Here is a 23,933-nt window from a genome sequence, read left to right on the forward strand (position 1 = left end):
TGCTTCAAATCAGGAGGATGTTAAAGTGGGCAAGATGAAGGAGATCAGCAAAAGACAATGCAACAGCATTCTCCGCGTCGCTCACAGAACCTGGTCCGTTACTGGCTACCTATGAAGCAGAAGGAAGAAGTAAAGATGTAGCTCAAGGCACTACACATAGCATGGGAAGCCAAAGTGTACCTGTGATGATTCATGCCTCATCTTCTGAGAGACAAGGAGGTAAAGTGAAATGACCACACCAACAACTGAAGAAAAAATTTGAACGAAGAGATCTTCCGCTGAGGATCAGTATGAAGGAAGAACTGTTCGATGGAAAGCACACCAAATTCCAGACATCGACAACAAAGCCTCAAGAAGTGAACATTCCAGAGAAGTCAAGGAGAATATGGAGTCACAGGAATCTAGTGAAGAACCTGATCATCAATTTGCTAGTTGTGTAAGAGACCATCAAGTAAGGGCTGCTAAAGTGTTTTCTAACCAAGCCTAACTCACATCGATACCGTTATAGGTAAACACGCATAACGATCATAGAAGCTAAGGGTGCAGTTATCAGCTGCAAAATGGGGGAGCCGTGAAATCCTGTTCAAAAAGGTTGATCCAGCATCAGGTTCTAGTCTCTCAGGTTAGTGGTAATAAGCTTAATTTTTGCATGCACTCTCTAAACAAAAAAAAAGGTGTAATAATTACCCTGTAATTCAGCTGCCATATCATCAAACTTTTCAAGGTCTGTCCGTCATGTCTTGTCCGTCAAATCCTTTCACCTCTTTCCCACAAACCTGTCGCCGTCTCTAGGACTATTCAGAACCTGTTTCTGTCTTCACTCATCATTAGCTTCTCCTCAAATAAATCTTCCCTCCTAAGACAAGTCATGAACCTTCTTCTTTGTTGTACAGCTAGAATTCACTCTTCATCTCTTACCATCTCCAAGCTACCTGTTTGGAAGGTATTTTTGAAATGACGATCGAACAATCGTCTCAGTCTACCACCTCGAACACCGTCCCTATTTTGTTGCCTTCATTGAAACCAAGTTCAGATCATTACTGTCTCTCGCACTCTAATACTCTACACACTTCTGATCTCTTCTCCACACCTACTGTCTTCCCATTTCTACTAAACCCTGTCTACCATTATTTTGAAAACCCTATGCCCAGGCAATCCCATGACTTTTCCAAGGAACATACAGAAGATCTCACTTCTCTAGTTTCAGAAGCCCATGACGATGACCCTGACCAGTATATAAACTCCTCTATGTTGGACACTGTGACTCTCAAGGAGTCACCTGAAAAAGAAGCAGCTCACAACATATTGGCCATAGCCGCTGAAAGTCTGATGAATGAAGAAGTTTATTTCTCGTCTGAGTGTCAGAGGGAAGATCTCTCAGTTTTAGAAAATGCAAGAACTCGGAACTCTTGGAGTCCCTGACTTGTGAAATGTTCCCAGAAAAATCTTCAGATGAACCCGTTCCTCCTCCATGCAAACCCACTTCTGTACCCCTCATTCACTCCAAGATCATGGGGTCTTCCTCAAAATCTCTCACTATTAGGTCTCTACAGCAAGAAAGCTTAGAATCTTCACTTCAGAAAGGAAAAAAGAGTGTCAAGCCAAGAAAAAGGAGAAAATGAATCCAAAGGATTTTATCAAAAGTGGATCAGTAAACCAAGCAGACACAGATGCTTCCAAGGAACCTGGTTCCTTAGAGCAACAATCTATGACAACTCAACAGTCCATGGAAAAGGGACTCGCTGAAATTGTTGAGAAACAGAAAGGGTCATCTGTGACGTATAGGAGCAAGTCGAAATGTAGTAAGACTGCGCTGGCTGCATCTAAAGACAATAATGTGATAACAGCAAGCTAGAAAGGAAATTCTGATGAAGGTTGTAGCAATCAAAAGGTGGAAACAGTAAAGGGACCTGGTCCATTAAGGTGCATGGCAAATGATGGGGGGCTCTGGAAACAGAGACTAAGAACTCAGAAAGTGTTGTGGGGACGCACATTTGATCGAGCTATTTCGGAAATGACAGGAATGCGTCAAATTCTGGAAATTGTGGAGTTCCAACAATGGGAACACCTGTTTAAAGAAAGAATGCCTCTAGTGTACGAAGATGCTGTACAAGCCTTCTACGCCTCTCTTTTCACTGTTGAGGGGGACCACATCTGTGCTCTCGTAAATAGAGTTGACATTGTGCTAAATGCTCCAACATTGGGGAAGGTTCTCAGAGTCCCGTCTGAAGGTATGAACTCAGTTAAGGGTGTCTGTGGAGTAAACTTTTGGGGAGCCATTATGAAAGATTAAGCCATTCAACAGGGGGAACAGGTTCATAAGAAGGTATTGCTTCCTGAGTACCAGCTTCTCTTTGAACTGGTCAATAAAGTGCTCCTGCCCGCTCTGAGAGACGTTCCATTGCTACAAAATCAGACTTGGTCCTGATGGAAGCACTTGATGAGTTTGTGCCAATCAACTTGTCAGTAATCATGATAGATCACATGCAAAAAGTGGCAAATTTTAAGGGTGCAATCATGGATTACCTTATGGCTTTCTCCTCACTCAAGTGTTCAGATTCTATAAGGTTCCCTTGGGAAATCCTAGAGTAGGCACACGCAAGCAAACCTTTTCAAAGACCACTTTAGAGGAATGTGAATGCATAGAGAAAGTTGGTGGAAGCATTTCGACCATTTCTCAGCTGATAAACGCCCAAAATGTAGCATCTGAGGAAATACAAAGACTGAGGGCTCGAAATGCCATTCTAGAAACTCAGCTTCGCCAAGCAGCTCAGGGACCTGTTTCTTTACATGAGGAGGTTGCTCAACTGAGAAAGGAAAATGAGGGACTTCGGGCTCAGCTACTTGAAGAACAACTGGCTGCAAACACCAGACTGGACTTGGTTCTCAAAACCATTGTTGTCTCTTCATCGAAGCCTCCGTCCCTTAGTGCTCCCTAGGATCCTCCCCCAGTGTATAACTATTTTTGTTCCAACCTCCTGTGGGTGTTGTTTTACTGGTGTTTATTTGCTTTTTTTTGTGTGATGGCATGTGGAAATTACCCATTACTGCTCCTAACTTGGTCATTCCAACGTAAACATTAATGAAACAACTCCCCTTTGTTTGCATGTACAACACTGTGTTCCTCTGGCTTCTCTTTTCAGTTATGTTGTATGCACATATGTGGCATGAGCTATCTGTGTTAGACTTCTTTATGCTTATTATCTGATGGTGCTTCTCTTTTCTCTATTTTTTTAATGATACCAAAAGGGGGAAGAAAGGAAAGCTTACATTAAGGGGGAACATACGTGGGAACTTAAGTGTGATGGAGGTTGTATTAAGGGGGAACCTAAGTGTGATGGAATGGAGCTCTTAGACTAAGGGGGAACTACTGGCATCTCATCTAGTTAATTTTGCTCTAAACAAATAGTATCCATGCCTAAGTTTGTCATCATCAAAAAGGGGGAAATTGATGGGTTGATTTTCAGTATTTTATGTTTTGATGATCTAGAAAACTTGTCATGAAGAACCAGATAGAGAACCTGGCGCACAGAACATACAGTTCATGTAAACTGTTCAAAGGCTACCTCAGGCAGGACCACATAAAGGAACACAACAGGGACCTGTTGACATGGTCCCTTAGGATTCTCCGACAAAAGCACAAGTCAGTGACTGTACACATTCAAGATAAAGAGAAACACAACAGGGACCTGCTCCCTTGGGGTTCTCTGACAAAAGTACAGGTCAAAGTGCACAACTGGAACGTAGCAGAAGAAAGTCCATCAAGCAACTGTTACAGAAGAGGAACACAACCAGGACCTGGTCCATTGACATGTCGTAAACCTGGATCATTTGTATGTCCTGACAGAAGCACAAAATCCAGCTGGAACGCACCTGCCCAGAAGTGGCTGTGCAGACAGTGCAGCAGTCACTTCCCACTAACAAGAAGTACACCTAGAGTTGACACCACTATCTAGTTGTGATATCTTTTGTGATAAAACAACCTGGTGCAAGACACACCAGTTCTTGTGCATTTCAGTGATATTCTCTCAAGAAGAAGAAGCATCCATCCAGCATTGAAATCACCGGTGTGTCAAGAACAAGAAGACAACTCCATTAAGGATCAGTTTCTAAACGATGTCTTATGTATATCCATAGTTGTGTTGTAATCTTGTTATTTGCTTTACATTGTAATTCCTATTTTGCTTTCTTAGAAGCGCTATCTTAGGAACAAACCAAATTCGTAAACTTTAGAGTTTATGTTGTGACTAGAAATAGTCATAAGTTAAAATCCTTTGTAACTAGGAGAGTTGTAGAGTGGCTTGTGGTGGTGCATCACAAGTTAGTTTGATGTCTTTGCAAAAGGGAGTTTGCAAAGTGGCTTGTAATAGGTAGATTACAAGTTAGTTGAGTTTAAAGCCTACAGGTGTAGGTGGTGGTTTTTTGATCCCCTTGTGTGGGATTTTTCCACGTAGAAAATCTCTGGCCTTCTTTACATTCAGTCCTTAGAGCATTCTGCGTATCAGTCTCATAGAGGACCAGGTTCTCAATAGTTTGGTGGACTCACATAAGTTAACACTCCGAGATAACATGCAATAACGGGAGGCAGTTCATCGGGAGCAAGGTAACATAGTTCCTTGAGGATCACAAAAATCAAGAGAATCCTACCTTACCACCCGTGTGCAAACGGCCAGGCCGAGTCCACAAATAGAACCATCATCTAAAATTTAAAAAGGAAGCTGGAAAGCTCCAAGGGAAAGTGGAGAGAAATGTTTCCCGAAGTGCTATGGGCATACCGAACAACTTCAAAATCAAGCACATGGGAAACACCTTTCTCTCTTGTATACGGCACCGAGGCTTTAATACCAGTGGAGGTTGGGGAGCCGAGCACCAGATTCCAACACACTACTGGGAGCTCGAACAACGAGGCCATGATAACGGCCTTCGAACTACTAGATGAAAAACGAGAAGCCTCGCTGGTCCGGATGGCCACCCAAAATCAAAGGATCGAAAGGTATTATAACAGGAGAATAAACCTCCGATATTTCGGAGTTGGGGACTGGGTCCTAAGGAAAGTCACTCTTAACACTCGAAACCCTAATGAAGGAAAGCTAGGCCAAAATTGGGAAGGACCATACCGTGTCCTCGGGGTAGTCGGTAAAGGGTCTTACAGGCTCGGTACCATGGAGGGCGAACAGCTTCCAAACTACTGGAACATATCGATGCTAAAACGATATTATTGCTAGGGCATCCAATTAAAAGTTCTGAAAACACCCTCGAGCATGCGTTGCACTCTTTTCCTTCGACCGGATTTTGTCCCTAGAAGGGTTTTACCGACAAGGTTTTCAACGAGCCAACATCCACATGCTACCTAAGGAAGACTCAACAAGCATTCAAGGCTTCTTTTGCAATCAACCTTGAATACTAGGGAGCATCCCCGCAGGAGGCCATCCACTCAAAAAAGCCAAGAAACGCCAAATGGGGTCCCAATAGAAAAATGATGTACCGGGCCAAACAGTCGAACGAACCATGTCCGTATAGCCGGACCCAACGGCGAAAACATGTATACTTGTACCAAGTAATCGAAGGATACCTTTTATCAAAGCATCTCACACTCCAAAAGAAACTCAGCATTTTTGCAAAAACGACTCCTCTGTCGAAAACGTCCCGAACACTCGGGGACTGCCGTCAACAATTCAACACATGAACGACCTCCGGGTCGGGACTCCAAACACATAAGCCCTCAACGAGGCAAAATGAAAAATACGAAACATCTCCAAGGCTGAAAATGCCCCGAACACTTGGGGAGTGGCGTCAAAATCTCAAAATTCACGCGACCTCAGGGTCGGAATCTCCGAAATTGTAAGCCCTCAACGAGGCAATACCAAGTTTACAAGTATCGGCTCTCGAGTCAGGATACCCTCGATGACTCGGGGACTGCCACCAATCACCATTCATTAAAAAACCCGAGGCCATAAGACCCCGAGCGGGCAGACTCGGTCTCGTAAGACCTACATAAGGCAGCAACAGCATCTGTAAGACCTCAAGCGAGGCATGAACCATACTTGTACCAAGTATCTAAAAACTATAAGACCTCAAAGGCATGAAAATTTTGTAAGACCTTGATAAAAGACTTGTAAGACCCCTAAAAGACATGCCCTCGATATAGACGCCCAAACTACTTCACTCGGGATCAAAAATGGCTCCGGACAAGTGCAAATGACTACGGTATAAGGCTGTACCAGCCAAACTAACGCGACTCGGGGACACCTGACCGTCTCTACAAAATCACAGGCCTTCAATTACTTCGAATCTACTTCGAAAAGAACAGGTTAAACAGGCTACCCTCGATATAGGAAAAAGAGCTTCGACCATGTCAGCTCCAAATCATAGGCTTCGAGATATTCAGCCTCCGAGCCAAACCTCCCGAGGTGCTCGATCATCGCCACATAACGGCTCATAATCGAGGTTCTTATCGAACCATCGAAGAGTTGGGCAAAATTTACTTCAAAAAGTCCTTAACGAGGGAAAAATAAAGCCAATAAAAGGCCGCATCGACCCAAGGCGTAAGATCCATTATCGCCAGCCCGCGTAAAAGGTCACTTCGACCCAAGGCGTAAGAGCCATTATCGCCAGCCCACATAAATATAGAAACTTGAGGGTCGAATAAGCTCGAGTCAAAACCCGACTCGAAGACTAAACCCAAAATATTTAACTAAAAATTCCTAAGAACAAAAGCGTAAGAGCTCAAATGCCAGCTTACACTAAAAGGTCGCTTCGACCCAAGGCGTAAGGCCATTGTCGACAGCCCGTGCAAACACAAAAACTTGAGGGTCAAATGAGCTCAAGTCGAAATCCGACTCAAAGACTGAACCCAAAATAGTTAACTACCTGTGCCTAAGGGCAAGGCGTAAGATCCATTGTCGCCAGCCCGCATAAAAGGCCGCATCGGCCCAAGGCGTAAGAGCCATTGTCGCCAGCCTACACAAATCCGAAAACTTGAGGGTCAAATAAGCTCGAGTCGAAATCTGACTCGGAGACTGAACCCGGAACAATTAACTAAAAATGCCTAAGAGCGAAAAGCATCAGAGCTCAAATGACATCTTACGCTAAAAGGGCGTACCAACCCAATACGTATGAGTCACTGTCACCAACGCTAAGATCAAAGGTCGTGCCGGCCGGATGCTTGAAAAAACCAGGACCGAGGGTCTAACCCGAGACCTGGGAACTCGGGTCGAAAGTCAAAATACATCACATAGTATCTCCGAAAAATAAAAGGGAAAGAAGGGGTAGGAAACAAAACGCCTTCTTATGGCCCACAAGGGGGATGTTTACAAGTAATGAAAAAACCCTTATAAAGAGAGAAGCAAACAGAATCCTAATCTATCATCGAGCCTGCATCTTTGATGGCTTCACCAAGGGTTTCACCCCAACAACTACGGGTCCCTCAGCGACCCCTTCTTGATGGCCTTTTCCCCTCCGGGGGCTCCGCCTTCATTTTTATCACCTCCTGAGCCACTGCCCGACACACCTCCGAAAGCAAGAAAGTCAGCATCTTTCCTCTCTAGGGTCTTCACCCTCCCGAGCTCCACAGGCAGAATGATATCTCCTGCATGTACGTCCCCAAAAGCCTGCCTTCGAGATTCCAATCGAGCATGCTCCATAGCTCGAGTCAATTTCGGATCGGCTCCCTCAGGCGCCCTCATGGTTTTAGCGCTTGTCGCAATAGCATCCTCTCTATGCAAAGATATAAGCACCTCGGCTTCAGTTTTGATCCTGAATAATGCAACTACCAGCTCATAATGGAGACCTCTGTACTTGTCACTATCCTCCATCGCGTCACTAAGCTGACGCCCGACTAAGGTCACCTTCTCCTGGAGGGCATCCCTCTCGGAAGTTATCTCCCTCACATGCCGTTTGAGTTCGGAGACTTCATCTCTGGCCCAGAGCTCCTTCCTCGGCAGGGCACCTTCCTTCTCAAACTGCATGAATCGGATCCAAGATGTTAAAACACTGGGATCTGGCAAAACATTCAGATAATGGCAAACGGGGACTAGGTAACCTGTTCAGTAAGGTGAGCCTTCTCGCGCTCATGACGAGTCACCTCATCCTGATACCGGGTGGAAGTCTGACTACAAAGAGCTTGGCCTGACGCCACGAAAAAGACAAGTTAGAAAGACAAAGGTCAGAAGAGTCGAGGCCAGAGCGACAGATAGGATTCGCACAAATTACCTGCTCGCAAAGCCTACTCATCTCACCAAAGACGAGTGAAGCATCGATCTCAGGGGTTTCCTCGGGAACGGTTGGAAGCCTCTTAAGCGCATCTCTGCATTCGATAGGTCTCCCCATATCGGAAGGTTCTTCACATGGAGCATCTTGCACCCCCTTAGGAGGTAGGGTCGTTCCCTAAAGGGAATCAATCACGACCACGGCACTAGCAGGGTCGATCAGGACCATCCCTTATCCATTCAGGGCTCCAGAACTAGGCCCCTCCGAACCACCTACCGAAGGCACCCCTGCCTGAGGGGAACCCTAACCATCGGCCAGCTCGGGGGCATCACTCGATACTCCCTCAGTCATCTCTCCGCTACAAAGCTAGATCATAACGACATCAGACTCCGGCTCGGAAACCACCATCTCTACGACCCAAGGATCGGCCAGGTTTATCACTCCCTCGGGCGCTGTCGAGAAGCTATTTTCCCCCTCACCTTCAACTCGAGGGTTTCCTGCCGTTTCCGGGGTTAGGGCTGCCGGGTCGGCCTTAGTTTCTTCCGCCTTAATCTTCTTGGATTCCGAAGGTCCGTCCAATGAATCCTTTTGCCTTTTCTTCCCTTCATCGGGTACCAAAGCACCCTCCCCTCCAGGCAATGCCCCCTTCATGAAAGGGACTTCCCCCAGACCTACACAAATGCAAGAAAGCGCAGGGAACGAGAACGCTGCTAATAGCAATTTAGATCGAAAAATATGACTACAGCAGGTGTAGGTTCACCATGATCCTTAGTTTCCCGCCGAGCTAGGGATAGATCACTCCACACTCCCTCAAAATACGGGCAGATCGAGTCCAGACGGCTGACCCAATTCGGGAGGTCCAGAACCGCGCCAGGGTAAATTGTTGCGGCTGCATTGGTATGAAAAATTAAGTGTCTGGAAAAACGTAGTCAAAGAGAAGCGAGGGAATGCTAGATAATATGTCTACTTACGTTCCACATTCAACTTCTCGGGGAATGGCATCCTTTCCGCCGGGATCAGGTTAGAAGTCCTTACTCGGACAAATCGGCTTATTCATCCCCCATTCCTGAGCTCCTCGGTACAGGCGAAGAGGGCCCTTGAGGCTCGGCAGTGGAGCTTGATTAGACCCCCGCGGAAGAGACGAGGATTGTACATCTTGATCAGATGATCGAGGGTGGAGGGCATCTCCTCGATTATGTTCACGTAGTGCCTGATCATATAAACAACACGCTAGAATGAAGGATGAATTTGGCCAAGGGTCACTTGATACCATTGGCAGAAGTCGAGAATCACATGATCGATCAGGGGCGAAGATGGTCCCACCGGCCCTAGGGTAAACGGGTAAGTATACACACTGAGAAAAAAAGGCTTTGTACATCGTAATATCTTCCTCCCAAGCAGGGATCTCCACGAGCACAGTGTACCCCCAGCGACAATCGACTCTCACTCTCCAAACGTCGTTTAAGAGCGTGTTTTTGGATCACGTCACATGAAATGCACCCGGATCCTTGACACCTCTTATTAAACATTTTGGGATTTGGATTTGGGTCGCATGGAATGCACACCCGTAGTTAAGAAGGTAAAATTATTAAAAAGCGCGCCTAAAGTGGCTAGCGTCTTGTTAACTTTGCGGGAGGCCATGAAAATTCGCTAAATGGCACGTCCCGAATTTTTAAAATATTTTTAATAAAGCAATTCAAAAGGGCCACGCAATTTGTGATTTTATTTGGCATGGCGCACCTCAATTCGTTCTTAAAGGACAACCTAAAGACGAACTAGCATTATCTATAAGAATTGTCTCTAAAAAAAACTTAATTTGTAAACATTATGAATTAATTAATATCAAGATATTCAAGGAAATTCGGGCCCCAAGTTCGAGTCCGAACTCGAACAAGGCGCTCTCCATTACTGAAGAAACCCTTAGCTCGAGTCCGTCACTTAACTTGAAAGGCCCAAAGCCTACCATTTAATATTTAATGGATCCAATAACGAATTAAGCTAACAGTTCATTGGGCTTCGAAGCCAGCCCAAGAGGAAGGAGAAATCCTTCTGCGTCGCTCATAAGAAGCTGCCCAACGTTTGGTCCTCAACACAAGCCCAAATGGAAAACAAGCTAGAACTAGGACCCTGTATCGACCCCCCACAGCGTACAAACGGTGCTTAAAACAACAGAAGATTGAAATAAATCCAAACGGCTAATCAAAGAACCAACATATACGCCACAATTTAAAAACAACCCGATCCTCAAAATTCACACCGTAGCTCATGCATTTCACACTCAACCAGACGCTATTCAAACTAATTATTGAACCATAGAGTTTCCGGCTACACCATGAACACTCCATATTATCCAACCTAAACATAGATGAAAGAGGCGAGATTCGTACCACTAGCTCAAATGATAACACTACTCACTAAATTCCTGTCATAACGGTCCCAACACACAAGTATTTGAGGAGTTCATCTAATTCAGAGTTAAAACAATAAAACCAAAGTTCCGGCATCTAATATAGAGCACAAATCATGAATGAATACAATAATGTCCAAGTAGTCATGCTAATTTAAACCAAGAAACACGTGAGCCAATCTTTTAAGAACGGGAATTATTCATTTACTATCTAAATCAAATACATGGCTTCTCTTTACATCTCTTATGCTACTCAGATGCTGAAGCGTACCTGGAAAATGAAAGGAGGTAAGAAAATGTGAGATCACTAACTCAGCAGCAGCAGGAATTATCCCAGATAAATGACCAAGGACAATTGCTTTTAAAGTAGGTGTAAACCAATAAGACTCTCAAATAGTGCCTCACAAAACCCAGCAATCAAAATTAAACAGAAATGAATCAAAACCCTCGAACACCACTGATTCAGCTCATTTTCAACCTTCAATTGCTTAAAACTATCTCAGAATCAATATTACAAGAATTCCCAAAGATTTTCTAATAGAACAGTGATTTTTTCTTTGTATCTAGCCGCCTGATTTTGTATATTTTTGCTCTCAAAACCTTTTCTAAAATAGTAAAACTGGGCAGCCTTTACTTCTGAATTTTTAGCTCTCGAACTCTCTCAGATTTTCAGAACGTATTCCCCCCCCCCCCCCCAGCCCCCTTTCAAGGCAAGGAGACATGCCTTTATAGGCAAGGCAATAGGGCAAACTTCAAATTTTAGATTTTACATTTTACCCCCTTTTCAGTTTTTATTTTAGCTTACGGGCCCTGATTTCTTAACTTGTTCCCCAAGTTCTACCACCCAAATCCTGAAAATTAAAAACCAACCCCACCCTAGAAGCTTCTCCTTCTGTTACAAAGATTCTCTAAGTACCTTACCCAATCTACCCCTGAAAACCTTTTGATCTTACCTTTTATGCCTAAATGAAATTACCCCTCAGCTACTCCTAGCTAGTTATCTGGGCCAAACTGACCTCCCATAGTTCAGCCCAAAACGAAATGGGCTGTACTTGCACAAAGAGCAGCACCCAAATGACACTCACAACCCCAACTAGACTCAACCACCTTTGCAAGCCCACAAAACCTAACAAGACCCAAACTAAGCTAACATGATTAACCAACACAATTTAACAATATGACCTAATTAAGCTAAAGAAAAATAGAAGTGAACAAATTATCAGGAGACCAACCAAATTATTAAGCTATTAAACCAAGATGATCTAATTCAATTAAACTACATGACCAAAACCAAACAAGGATAATCAGAAACTGAGCATTCCTGTTGACACGAACCAACCAATCTAAAAATCATGAAATAGAACCTGGAAAATTCTGACTAAACAAATAGCAAAATGACAACACTCAATTAATCTAAGACTTTATTCAAATATTGATTCAACTAACCAAACAGAAGAGAAGAGACGAAGCAGAGGACAGGTATATGAACACACAAGACAAATATAAAGGAATGGAAAGGAAAGATAAAAAGAAAGGAAAATGAAATGGAAGAAAAGAACTCACCAGTCTCGACTCGGACTCGAAGCTGAACTTCCAATTTAACCGCGATATAACATTAGTAACCTGTTCTTTGTTCAAGAACAGGTAAGCAATGTTAGTACGCGATGAAATTGGGGCTAAAGAAACGGGAGAGGGTGCCTTGCATGTTTGAGTTCTGGATCGACCTTTCAACTCGAAACTCAGATTCAAAATCTGCAGAACTGGACTGATATTTGAAGGAAGAGGGAGAAGGATATAGGACAAGGGAGGTCTAATGGTCAAGGGGTGTTGATCTGGGGGTGATTAAGAGTGGCACCACCACCGGAGGCGGTGAGGATTTGGGGGCGGCTCAACTAGGGTTTATAAAATTTTGAGTGACACAGGGAGATTCGAGGTCGTAGGGTTGGATATTTGGGACGGGGGGCGGAGAGGGTTCTGGGGTGTTGTTTTGGGAGCGATTGGGGTTGTCTATGGTGTCGCCGCCGGCCTGGGATATTGGGGAGGATAGGGCGGCGGGTTGGGGTCTCTAGGGTTTGGGTGAACGGGGAAGACGAGAGAAAGGGGGGGGGGGTCCCGTTTTCGGACATATATATATCTAAAGGACCCTACTTCCCAGCCGTTAGATCGAGTTACCTCGACGGCTGGGATCTTACCTTGGCAAACGACACCGTTTTGAAGGGGGCGGGGGCTGGACCGGGTTAGGGCGGTCTGGGCCTGATCCGCTTGGGCTGGGAGATGGATTTATTAATTAAGAACACAAGGCAGGCCTAAATCGTGACTCAATCCTTTTGAATTTCTCTTTTTATTTCTTTTTCATTTCTTTATTCTAATTTCTTTTAAAATTAAAAATAAAACCCCAATTACTTCCTAATCAAATTATCCTACTGTATTAAATTGATTGACTCTAACTAACAATTACCACAAATAATTAAATATTAAAGAAAGACTACTAAAATTCCAAAATTTAAAACTAAAAACAAGAGTAAACTATTTTTGCGATTTTGGTATTTTGTAAAATCCTAATTACTAATTAATCTAAGAATATGTAAAATGAAGTCCTAAATGCAGATGCAATGTATATTTTTGTATTTTCAATAATTAAAATGCACGGACAAAAATGCAAACAATTAACAGAAAATGCCACGAAAATCAACAAAATTAAAATAAATAATGAAAAGAGATTATTTTGTTTTGAAACTATGGGAGTAATTCATGTAGGGCAAAAATCACGTGCTCACAGCTCACGACGCCCCGGCTTCAAAGAAGGCCTCTCGACCTTGAAATCAGAAGCCGTAGCAAAAAATCCTGGGACATATTCCTCGGCACAAGAAGGTATGCCTGCTTCACCTTGAGATAAAAGCGAAGAGGATGAGGCCGCATTCTCCTGAGAAGCAGAGGCAGAAGTTTTTGCCATTCCTAGAAAATTCTGGAAGAAAAAGGGAGTTCCGTTCCAAAGAAAGAACAGAAGTAAAGGCAGAACGAACCTCTACTAGGGGTGGAAATATAGTGAGTTGTAAAGGACGAGAAGGGGAGTATTTACAGAAGCCCCGCGCGCACGTTAAAGGAGGCGATAATCAATGCAAAGACCTTCAGAAGATGCGCGTGCATCGTCTTTTGGCACCTTATGACTGTCGTCGCTACAAAAGCATCAGAGGGAGCAGAAATTCAAGGTCGTTCCTTATCACTTTCACTCTAAGAAATGCGGCGACTATCTGTGCATGGTAAAATCGGGGGGTCCAATTTCCCCGTCATTATGATGCCCCGCAAATATACTTCCCAAGGCTCGACACTGGGGTCGAGGTTCACCTTCGAGGGCTGTCGATGCTCGACCTCGGTGCAGACCAATGGCTATATTGGAAAAGAGGGAGTTCCCAAGGAGTGCAGCTAGAGCCGACAAAGTTTGTCAGGCTAGTCTGAGCCCGCATCATGACGTCAACTAGTTGTCCCATCTTTATATCTTTGTAATAAATGTGTTTTTACTATGATGGGATCCTCCCTTTATATATAAAGGGGTCCTTGCCATATTGTAGGGGCCGGTTGCTTTAGTTGCTCCACACGAAATATAAAAGAACATTCTCTCTGCTTTCTTACATATTCTCTTGATATTATTGCTTCCATTTACTATCTTCATTATTGTTCATCATTTATTGCTTATCATTGGCCATAAAGAGCCTTCTTTGATTTTATCATAACTGTTAGTCATACTTCGATTACTTTCGATAGCTCACAATCGAGCCCCGGAATCGACCTCGAGGCCCCTGAATCGACATGCTCGAGGCCGCGATTGTCAACCTATCGGTTTGGTTATCACCCCATTCCTAATTCTTATTTCATTTCTAAGTCACACACATATCATCAACTGCTCTACAACCGGCATAAAAATAGATCACGTATTTTAGAGTCCCAGAATCAAATTTAATTGTTATTATCATTTTTACGATAAACAAGAATACTAGGAAAGGATAACTCCTGATCATCCGAGTGAAGAATTCAAAAATATACTCTAGCCTATCTTCTGCTATCTAAGTAGTTCTTATCTGTATTTCAAATCTATAGTTTGTTATTTTATCCCTTCATTTGTGGGACTCTTGTTACTGCTGTAATTTGTATAAATAGGGAAGCTAACATCAATAAAATATACAGGTGAATTCATCCCTCTTTATAGTATCAGAGCAGCCACTACTCTGACAGAATTTCAATCGTCAATCTCGAATCTTAATCCCCGTCTTCACCACTTCCTTAGCGATGGAAAACACCCAAAGCTCTACTGCCATACCCATGCAGATTTCCTCAGTACCGGTGTAATCCATTGGATTTCGCACAATCTCTGGCAACAGTATCCCGATTACTCATACTGGCTCATCCACCCTCTGCACTCTAATTTTTTTTATCACCATAATATTCTATGTGCGCTGCATATTAAACGAAATCTTATTTCAGTTTATAAGTTCTGTAATCAAAATCGCACTTCTATTGAATTTTCCCCCTCTTTCTTTGTTGTTAAGGAGCTGTTCACGGGAACACCATTGGTTCGAGGCCAGAATAGGAATGATCTGTATGAGTGGCCAACGTCTAGTTGTCAATCACCATGTGCTCTCACTACTACAACGAAGCCCAACTACTACTAATGGAACCAACGACTTGGCGATCCACATTTTAGAGTCCTTCAAGATATTTCAAATAATCAGACTTTACCTTGTCTAAAACAATTCTAAGTTTCAGTTTTGCAACTCTTGCAATTGTAATAAGAGCCATCGACTCCCTTTTGGTCACATCTCTTTAAAGAGTTCTCAGCCACTTGAAATCATTTATACTGATATTTCGGGTCCCTCACCCATTCATTCTCTAGATAAGACTTGCTATATTATCTTTGTTGATCACTATACCAAGAATACATGGCTATTCTCTTTATTAATTTAAACATGAGGTTACCTCCATTTTTCTAATTTAAAATATCTTGTTGAAAACAGTATACTCTGATGGAGGGGGAAAGTATAAAGGTCTTCAAATATTTATACTAGCACATGGCATACAACACTTAATCTCTCCCCCATACACACCTGAGAGAGTTGTGTTTGCTGGACGGCGCCATCGCCACATTATTGAAACCGCTCACACCCTACTTCACCAAGCGTCTCTATCCTCAAACCTATGGACTTTTTCTTGTCAAACTGCAACTTATTTAATAAATCGCCTTCACATAAGTATTCTACAGAATAAGTTTCCTTACCAATGTCTTTTTGGCAATCAACCAAACTACCATACTATCCGAACGTTTAGTTCTCTTTGTTACCCATGACTTAAATCATATGCCAAAAACAAACTTGAACCACGATCAACACCTTGTGTATATCTTGGATTCTCTTCCAAATATTATTGTTACCAATGTTTTGATCGAACTTCTTCAAAAATTTATTTGTCACACCATGCTAAGTTTTATGAAGATATGTTTCCCTTCCAAAATATGTTTTCATCAATTAAACAGCCAAAGTCATCCATTGAGTGGCATGATCTTGTGAACAATACAGCAGCCTCGCCAAGTCACTCCACCTCGTTGCCCTATTCTTTTCAATATCCACCACCCATACATATAAAACCCACACAACAAAATACTATCCCAACCACAGTACAGCGGAAGCTACTTCTCCAGATGATTCCTCTCGGCCAAGAAATTGGGTCTCACGTGTTTCAGAATCATCTTCTTCATGTAAGTCTCTTCCATTATGTGTATCTGACTCTCCATCTCTCTCTCTCCTGATGCAACATCTTTATCATCCCAAGATTAACTGTCATTTCTTCTACATCTGTTGAACATCTTGCTGCTAAACATACTAATATAAACCCACCCGTGCCTCCCCTAAAATATCGCATAATTACCCGCTCACATAATAATATATTTAAACCAAAATAGATTGTGGACTTTTGTCCACTTCCTCAGACATTATTCTACCTACTACTTACAAACAAACACAGAAACATCTGATTTGGCGTGCGGCCATGAATGATGAGTTTCAAGCACTTCTCAAGAACTAAACATGGGACTTAGTTCCTTCTCAGCCATCATACAATGTAGTTGGGTGCAAGTGGATCTTTCGTGTAAAATACAAAGTGGATCGGACAATTGATCGGTTCAAGGCTCGACTTGTAGCGAAAGGCTTCACCCAACGTCCAAGTATTGATTACCATTCTACTTTCAGTTCAGTTGTTAAACCGACAACGGTTCGTGTGGTTCTATTAATTGCAATTAATAGCGGATGGCCATTACATCAATTAGATGTAAACAATGCATTCTTGCAAGGAACACTTGATGATGAAGTCTACATGACACAACCACCAGGCTTTGAACATCCTGACTTCCCTTCACATGTATGTCGCCTAAAGAAGGCTTTCTACGGACTCAAACAAGCTCTACGTGCATGGTATATGGAACTACCGGATTTCCTCCAAAGGTTTGGGTTCTCTTGCACTCAATCTGATCAATCCCTCTTTGTTTACTCCAAAAATGGTATTCTTTTACATCTCTTAGTCTGTGACAACGACATAGTAATCTCTAGAAATAACAAGGATATGCCCTTTCATGCCATGACTGCTTTGGCCAACGATTCTCCCTAAAGGACCTTGGTCACCTACATTATTTACTCGGTATTGAAGTGATTCCTCACAAAGGAGGGTCTCATCCTGTCTTAGTCAAAATATATTTCTGATATCCTTCGCAAATAGGACATGTTTGACTGCAAAGGTGTCCAAACCCCACTGAGCACATCAGTCACCTTATCCTTGAATGATGGCACACCCCCTACTGATGCTACATAATATCGTAAGGTTCTTGGCAAGATCCAATATCTATCTTTCACTCGGTTGCAGTAAACAAGCTTTCTCAGTTTATGCACAACCCATCCATTACTCATGGGCAGCAGTTAAACGTGTACTTCGGTACCTGAAACAAACTGTGATGTATGACCTTCTTCTTCGCCGGTCCTTCACACCCAATCTTCATGTTTATTCTGATGCTGATTGGGCTGGCGTTCATGATCGCACTTCAACTTCTGGGTATGTTCTCTATCTCGGTGGAAATCCTATCAGCTGGTCCTCTAAAAAGCAACGAACTGTTGCCCGCTCTTCCACCGAAGCAGAGTATCGGGCTGTTGCTATTGCCGTTGCGGAAGCTAACTGGGTAACAAACCTCCTACATGAACTTCAATGTTTACTATCTCATCCACCTACAGTGTACTGTGATAATATTAGTACGACATATCTCTGTCAGAACCCTCTATTCCATATTCGAATGAAGCATATAGCAATTGATTTCCATTTCGTTTGCGATCAAGTCCAGCAGAAACAACTTCAGGTTGTGCATGTCCACTCGGCTGATCAACTTGCAGACAGTCTCACAAAAGCTCTTACTAAGGCTCCTTTACAACTGGAAAAGAAAAGATAATTGCAACAAGTAGGAATAATAGCAAGATGAAATAAGATTGAATCCAAGAATGCAGTGAAACTCTAGATAGTAATAGTCATCTGGTCTTTACAAAGAGGCGTCTAGCTTATCTGATCTTTAACATTATCTACCTACAAAAACATTTTAAAATTCAAAATATTGGTGGCTTAACTTATCCATTGACATTAATTAGTCATTGTAACAACTTTCTCTATTTCAAAAAGAATGAACCTATAACTATTTGGTAAGTCAAAAAAGATTTTTTTTTTAAAATATATTTTAAATTGTTAATTATTCTAGCTTATAGTACTTTTTATGTAATTTCTTAATATGTAATATTTATTTCAAAAAATATATAAAAAAATATTCGAATTCACAATGAAAATTAGGCAATTTGATTCTCGCACTCAAAAAAAGTTCAAACTAATTGAAACAAAGAGAGTATGTTTACCTTTCAATTTATCAAGTGTTCTCCACTCCAGTTGCCATGATTACGCGAATGAATTTGATCTTGAGCCTTGCTCAAAGAGTATTCATCATGCAGGGATCTGTTGAGAGTGGAGAAAAATGTATATTCCAAATTGATTTTGCGGTGACAAGCTATGTTCGTGTTCACTAGAAACTGGAAATCATTTATAAGGAACCTTTCCATTAATAAGTCCTGCACTCTGGCAATTATAATGATCAGACAAGAGAAAAGGATTAACAACTTAGAGAGAGGAAATGAATTCATGCAAAATTCTGATTCTGTGTGAACATATGCATGTCTTTGGTTCACGATTCCCAAAAATCACTACACTATTTTCGCAGGTAAAAATAGCACGGTATAGCCAGTTTTCGGACTGGTCAATTAAAAATAGTCAGCGTTTACCAAGTCAATGAAAAATAGCCACTATTTTGCTGCAATAGAGACCGGTCCAGCATAATATACTGGAGTTCGGTGCACTTGTGTATGAACTCCAGCATATTATGCTGGACCGGTATACTTTGCTGGTTCCAGTATAATATACCGGAGACTGGAGTGGTGCTCCAAACTCCAGTATATTATACTGGACCAATATACTTTCTGGAACTCCGGTATATTATGCTGGAATTCTAGTGTACTTATGCTGGAACTCCATCATATTATGCTGGAGTTCCAGCATACCTATTCTGGAACTCCAATATAATATGCTGGAGTTCAAGTATACTTATGCTGGAACTCCAGCATAATATACTGGAGTATTTTTCGGGTTTTGAACAGTGTTTTCGCTCAGATTTATCTTTATATAAAAAGTGGCTAAATTTCAATTACTTTTGAAATTGGGCTATTTTTAAACGACCAGTTGTAAATCTGGCTATTTTTAAAATTTATCCAAAGTGATCCAAGGCATATTGTTGAATGCTAACAGGGTCAAATGGACGGATTGATCGAGCTGAATTTAATCGGGTCCAAATGGAATGACCTTAATAAATGGACAATTTAGTTGTTACTTGGACAGAAACAAATGGATCAAGATGGGCTAAACAATGGATAATAGCCCAACTCATTCAAATTTTACCAAGTTTTAATTTCTTATTTTGTTTTCTTTTAATTTGCTTAATTATCAAACAAAAGTAATGAACTTTGTTCTTTTATTATCTCTATATATAATATATCAAGCAAAAAAAGTTATCTAAATTATTTCAACAAAGTTTCTCATTGGTCAACTTGGGCTACATATTTAGCAAATCAATCCAACTGTTAGATGGGGTGAATTTGGCAAAATCATACTTTCATGGGCTACTTTTGCCGCCCTCAGTTCTAACTATGACCAAATCATCTTTAGTTTGTACATTGTAAAGGACCCCAATCTAGATTTTTTATTCAATAGGTAAATAACTCGAATATATAAACAGTCCAAAACCGGATAATAAAGAAGACTTGCAATAAGGTAACAGTCAAGGTAAAACTTGTTATGACGAATTTTATAGATACAAAACACTCTACAAGACTGATCCTCAAATTTCATTGTCTATTTGCTGTTTAAGGAAGTCATAATCTCATCCAACGCGCTCTTTCCTCTTTTGGTAGTGCTCTGTTGGCCTCTAATATACTCCTTATATACAATGGGCCGATACTTGCTTTCACTATTTTCTTTGAGTAGTTGGCCTGCAGGCTGAACTATAGCTGCCATTTCTGGGCCATGGCCCACGGCTACTGAGATCCTCGTCTTCTCTGTATTGACTACTGCTCGATGCTCTACGCTCTTGTACCTTCCATTACTCAGTATCTGAGGAAAATATTTTTCTTTTAGTAACTGCAATTTGAGTTTAGAGTATGAAGTAAAAAGTTTTGTAAAAAGAAAAAAACTATATTAACATTCAGGTTAGGCGTGTTAGTCGGTTGGTACGGTATTTAGACATTTCTATTCGGTATTTTCGGTATTCGGTTTCTTAAAATGTTATACCAATACCGTACCTAATTAAATTCGGTATGGTTTGATTTTTCTACTTTTGATTTCGGTTTATTCGGTTCGGTAACTTCGATTTATTCGGTTAGAATACTAACTAGTGCATATAGTCATAGACTGTAATATTATTAATTAAAGTACTCAAAAGTACAAAACTAAAAATATTTGTTGACAAAAGTTTTGTCCAAAACCAGCAAATATCAACCCAGAGAGAGAAAACTATACATAAAGGAATAAATTTGATCATTAGAAATGTCTTGTTACTTGATGAACTTAGAGAATAGAAGAAAGTAAAATTTTAGATTTTTTATATTTGTGTTATAATTAATAATATTGTATTGTGTAATATAATAGATATTTCGGTACGGTATCGGTATTTCATTTTAAAACACCAAATAATACCAAATATCAATTTTTTAAAAACCTTAAACCAAATACTATATCGAATACCAAATACCAAAATTTTCGATTTCAGTACGGTAATTCAGTATTTACCAAATTATGCACAACCCTAATTCAGTTCCAAACAAGGATAGAATGTATTCTCTATGCTTCAATTTAGATAACACATTTTGCTTATCGAGAGTCAACTTGACTCAATTTTGAATCTAAATTGCATTTGTTCAACTTAGTATTTTAAAATTAAAATTTTAATATTGATAAACTATACAAAAAATATTATAAATTGTAATTTTTCTCATGTCAATATGATTAAAAAAATACATTTTAAATATTGATTAAACTTCACCGACTCTCGATAAGCGGAATGTGTCATTTAAATTGAAACCGAGGGAGTACATGGTAACTAACAAGGATAACATTCATGATAAAAATGTTAACTAATGAGCTATAACATGTTAAACTACACTAATAATGCAAAAAACCTCTCATATAGAAGGTCATAGAGGCGGATGTGGATTTTTTCCGAGCTAAGTTCATAGGTATTGCCTAAAAATATAGTACTACTTTGTAGAAAAACAGAGCACTGTGTTAGTGTAACTTAATTAGAATGCATTTTATATTTAGAGATTTTAAGAAGTAAAACAAAATAAATAGGCTTAAAATAATTAAAGATAATGAGAATAACCTCCAAATAATCTCCGAGGTTGACGACGAGAGTGGCAGGGACATGAGGGACGGAAAACCAGGTGTGATTGTGTTTAATTTGCAAGCCATGAATGCCATTGTCCATCAAAATAGTGAGACCACCATGATCAGAATGTGCAGCAAGTCCTAAGGTTTTGTTAGGCTCAGGACATGGTGGATAAAAATTTGCAGCTATGATTTGAGTCCCTTCTCCAAGTGACCTTTCTATGTACTTTGTATCAAGACCTAATCCTTCAGATATTGCACCAAATATTTTTATTGCAAGCTTCCAAACCTCCTCTAGGTACTCCTTTGCAATGCGCCTTCGCGTACATGTATAAATGGATTAAATTAATCAATCACTAAAGGGGAAAAAAAATCTTTAAGGGGTTGTTTTGGTTAAGGATATTAATTCTCAAATAAGATGTGAGAGTATTTATCCTATGTTTGGTTATGTGCATTAGCTAATAATGGGATAAACTTTATACCGTAATGGTGGAATTAGCAATCCAAATAGAAAGTGGATAACTAAGCGTTTAGGATATCCTTATCTATCTCACGGTTGAATCAAAGGAATCCTGAGTATTACCCTGGTCACTCTATAAAGAAAATAAGATTAGGAGTATAAAGGACAAATCATTAATTTTCCTTTGTAGTGGGACATCGATTCCCTAATTTTTGTAAAGTTCAGATATATATATAGCTAGTGAATACACCAAAAGTACTCGTTAGAATATTACACAAAATATATCTAAAGCTTCAAAAGTTTTTAATAATTTGTTGACTCTCCAAGATGCAGCATAAAAGAGGAGAGAATACAATCAACCATAGAAGGATGAGCCAGAATAAAGCAAACGACCTTTTCAACTTATGTTGGGAAGAAGTGCGCCAAGTGTAACAAAACGTAAGAGTTTTAAGTTATATTACTAGATTATTAGGCAATTTAACCGGTGATAGTTTATTACTCTATATATATATATATATATATATATATATATATATATATATATATATATTCAAAGTTATCGAAAAATTGTCCGTATCGATCAACTTAATTTCATAATATAAAATTTCTTTACAATATCAGCATAGGGACATAAATACGAACTTAAAGGCTGGTAAATGTGAAGCATGCAGAAAATTACCTGTAGCAAGGGGGATTATCTGGCCAAAGGTGATGGCTATGCGGAATTGGACCGCCGTAGTGCCTCAGAAAGTCCCTCCAATGGAGAGCATGTTTTCGGCTTGTATTCAAGCTTGTTCCGTATCTTACTGGGTCCATCACATCTTCTGATGCATATCTCATTTTTTCTTCCAATGGCAAATTAAAAAAATCTTCTACAGCTTTAAGCATTTCATCCATGACAGAAATCTTTATACCATGATTAGTAACCTGTGGATTTTGCAATCACATAAAAGGATTTCATTACATTTTTTTTATCATATAATTAAGGGAAACAATATTACTCCCCCGTTCCAAAAAGAATAATATAATTTTACTTTCAATCACAAGTTTCAGAAGTCGTTATTTCTTTATTAAAGATTAAAAAAAACACAACACATAATATAAGGCGACCCTAAGAACTTGTAGACAAAGGCAAAACACTATCAGTGAGCATTAAAAAGAGATGAGGAAAAAGACGGAAACTAACTTAATTAATTACCCTAAAGAATCCCCATTCTGCACAGGCAGAACTAATGGCATGTATAGTTGCTAGTCTTTGCTCAACAGTTCCATTTAAGCCACTCAAATCTATAACTGGAATGGAACCACAGATCGCCAAAGATGGCCTTTCGGCTTCTGGCAGTGGCAAAACAAACTCGGGAGGCAGAATTTTCATGTCGTCCTTTGAATTGTCAATTAGGTACTTCACACCTTTTCTGTAATCAACGTCCGTAGTAATAGAAGGTGAATTGCCATTGTTGCTGGTGGAAGGCGGAGAGGGAGAAATCGCCGTTAGAGCCATTACTATAGAAGATTATGGATTCTTGGCTTTTCAGTTTTTCATGAATTCCTTTGCCAATTTCCACGCGTTGTTGTTGTCAGAGCTATAAGACTAGTGGCATTGTCCATGCAGATGGGACATTTTCTGTTCTTTTCTTTAATTTGCCTGTTTCAAATTTTGGAATCTAGCTAACGGAAGTAACGATGCTCTTTTACAAGTTTAAGATGGAAGGCTTATTAATTACATATGTTAGTGCATTGGTGTTATATTAGTCACCTAACATGTCACGTTGGCCCTCCGTGAACTATCGTGACAGCACCTAGTCTTTACGACTAGGTAAGCCTAACAAATGCAGGAAACAACTAATCTTGCGGAAT

At 40.7% G+C, this 23,933-nt stretch overlaps 1 protein-coding gene across 1 annotated transcript; it reads right to left on the reverse strand.

Annotated features, from left to right (window-relative positions):
* Positions 1–19,946: 19,946 nt before the first annotated feature.
* LOC109238719 (protein DOWNY MILDEW RESISTANCE 6-like) lies at positions 19,947–23,577 on the reverse strand. The gene is made up of 4 exons (XM_019405195.1): positions 23,275–23,577; positions 22,756–23,003; positions 21,612–21,933; positions 19,947–20,344 (listed from the first exon to the last, which is right to left on the reverse strand). The coding sequence occupies exons 1-4, from the start codon at positions 23,575–23,577 to the stop codon at positions 20,087–20,089; spliced, it is 1,131 nt and encodes a 376-aa protein (XP_019260740.1). The 3' UTR covers positions 19,947–20,086.
* Positions 23,578–23,933: the final 356 nt, after the last annotated feature.

Source organism: Nicotiana attenuata, unplaced genomic scaffold, assembly GCF_001879085.1.
Source record: "Nicotiana attenuata strain UT unplaced genomic scaffold, NIATTr2, whole genome shotgun sequence".
Classification (NCBI taxonomy): domain Eukaryota; kingdom Viridiplantae; phylum Streptophyta; class Magnoliopsida; order Solanales; family Solanaceae; genus Nicotiana; species Nicotiana attenuata.

What these genes read in the sequence shown, in the direction of transcription:
- LOC109238719 (XM_019405195.1), bottom strand. Translation starts at nt 23,577, where the DNA reads ATGGCTCTAACGGCGATTTCTCCCTCTCCGCCTTCCACCAGCAACAAT. An exon ending in CAGAATGGGGATTCTTTAGG is followed by an intron (nt 23,004 to 23,274) that starts GTAATTAATTAA and finishes CAAAATCCACAG; the next exon opens with GTTACTAATCATGGTATAAA. An exon ending in ACCTCGGAGATTATTTGGAG is followed by an intron (nt 20,345 to 21,611) that starts GTTATTCTCATT and finishes TATTTTCCTCAG; the next exon opens with ATACTGAGTAATGGAAGGTA.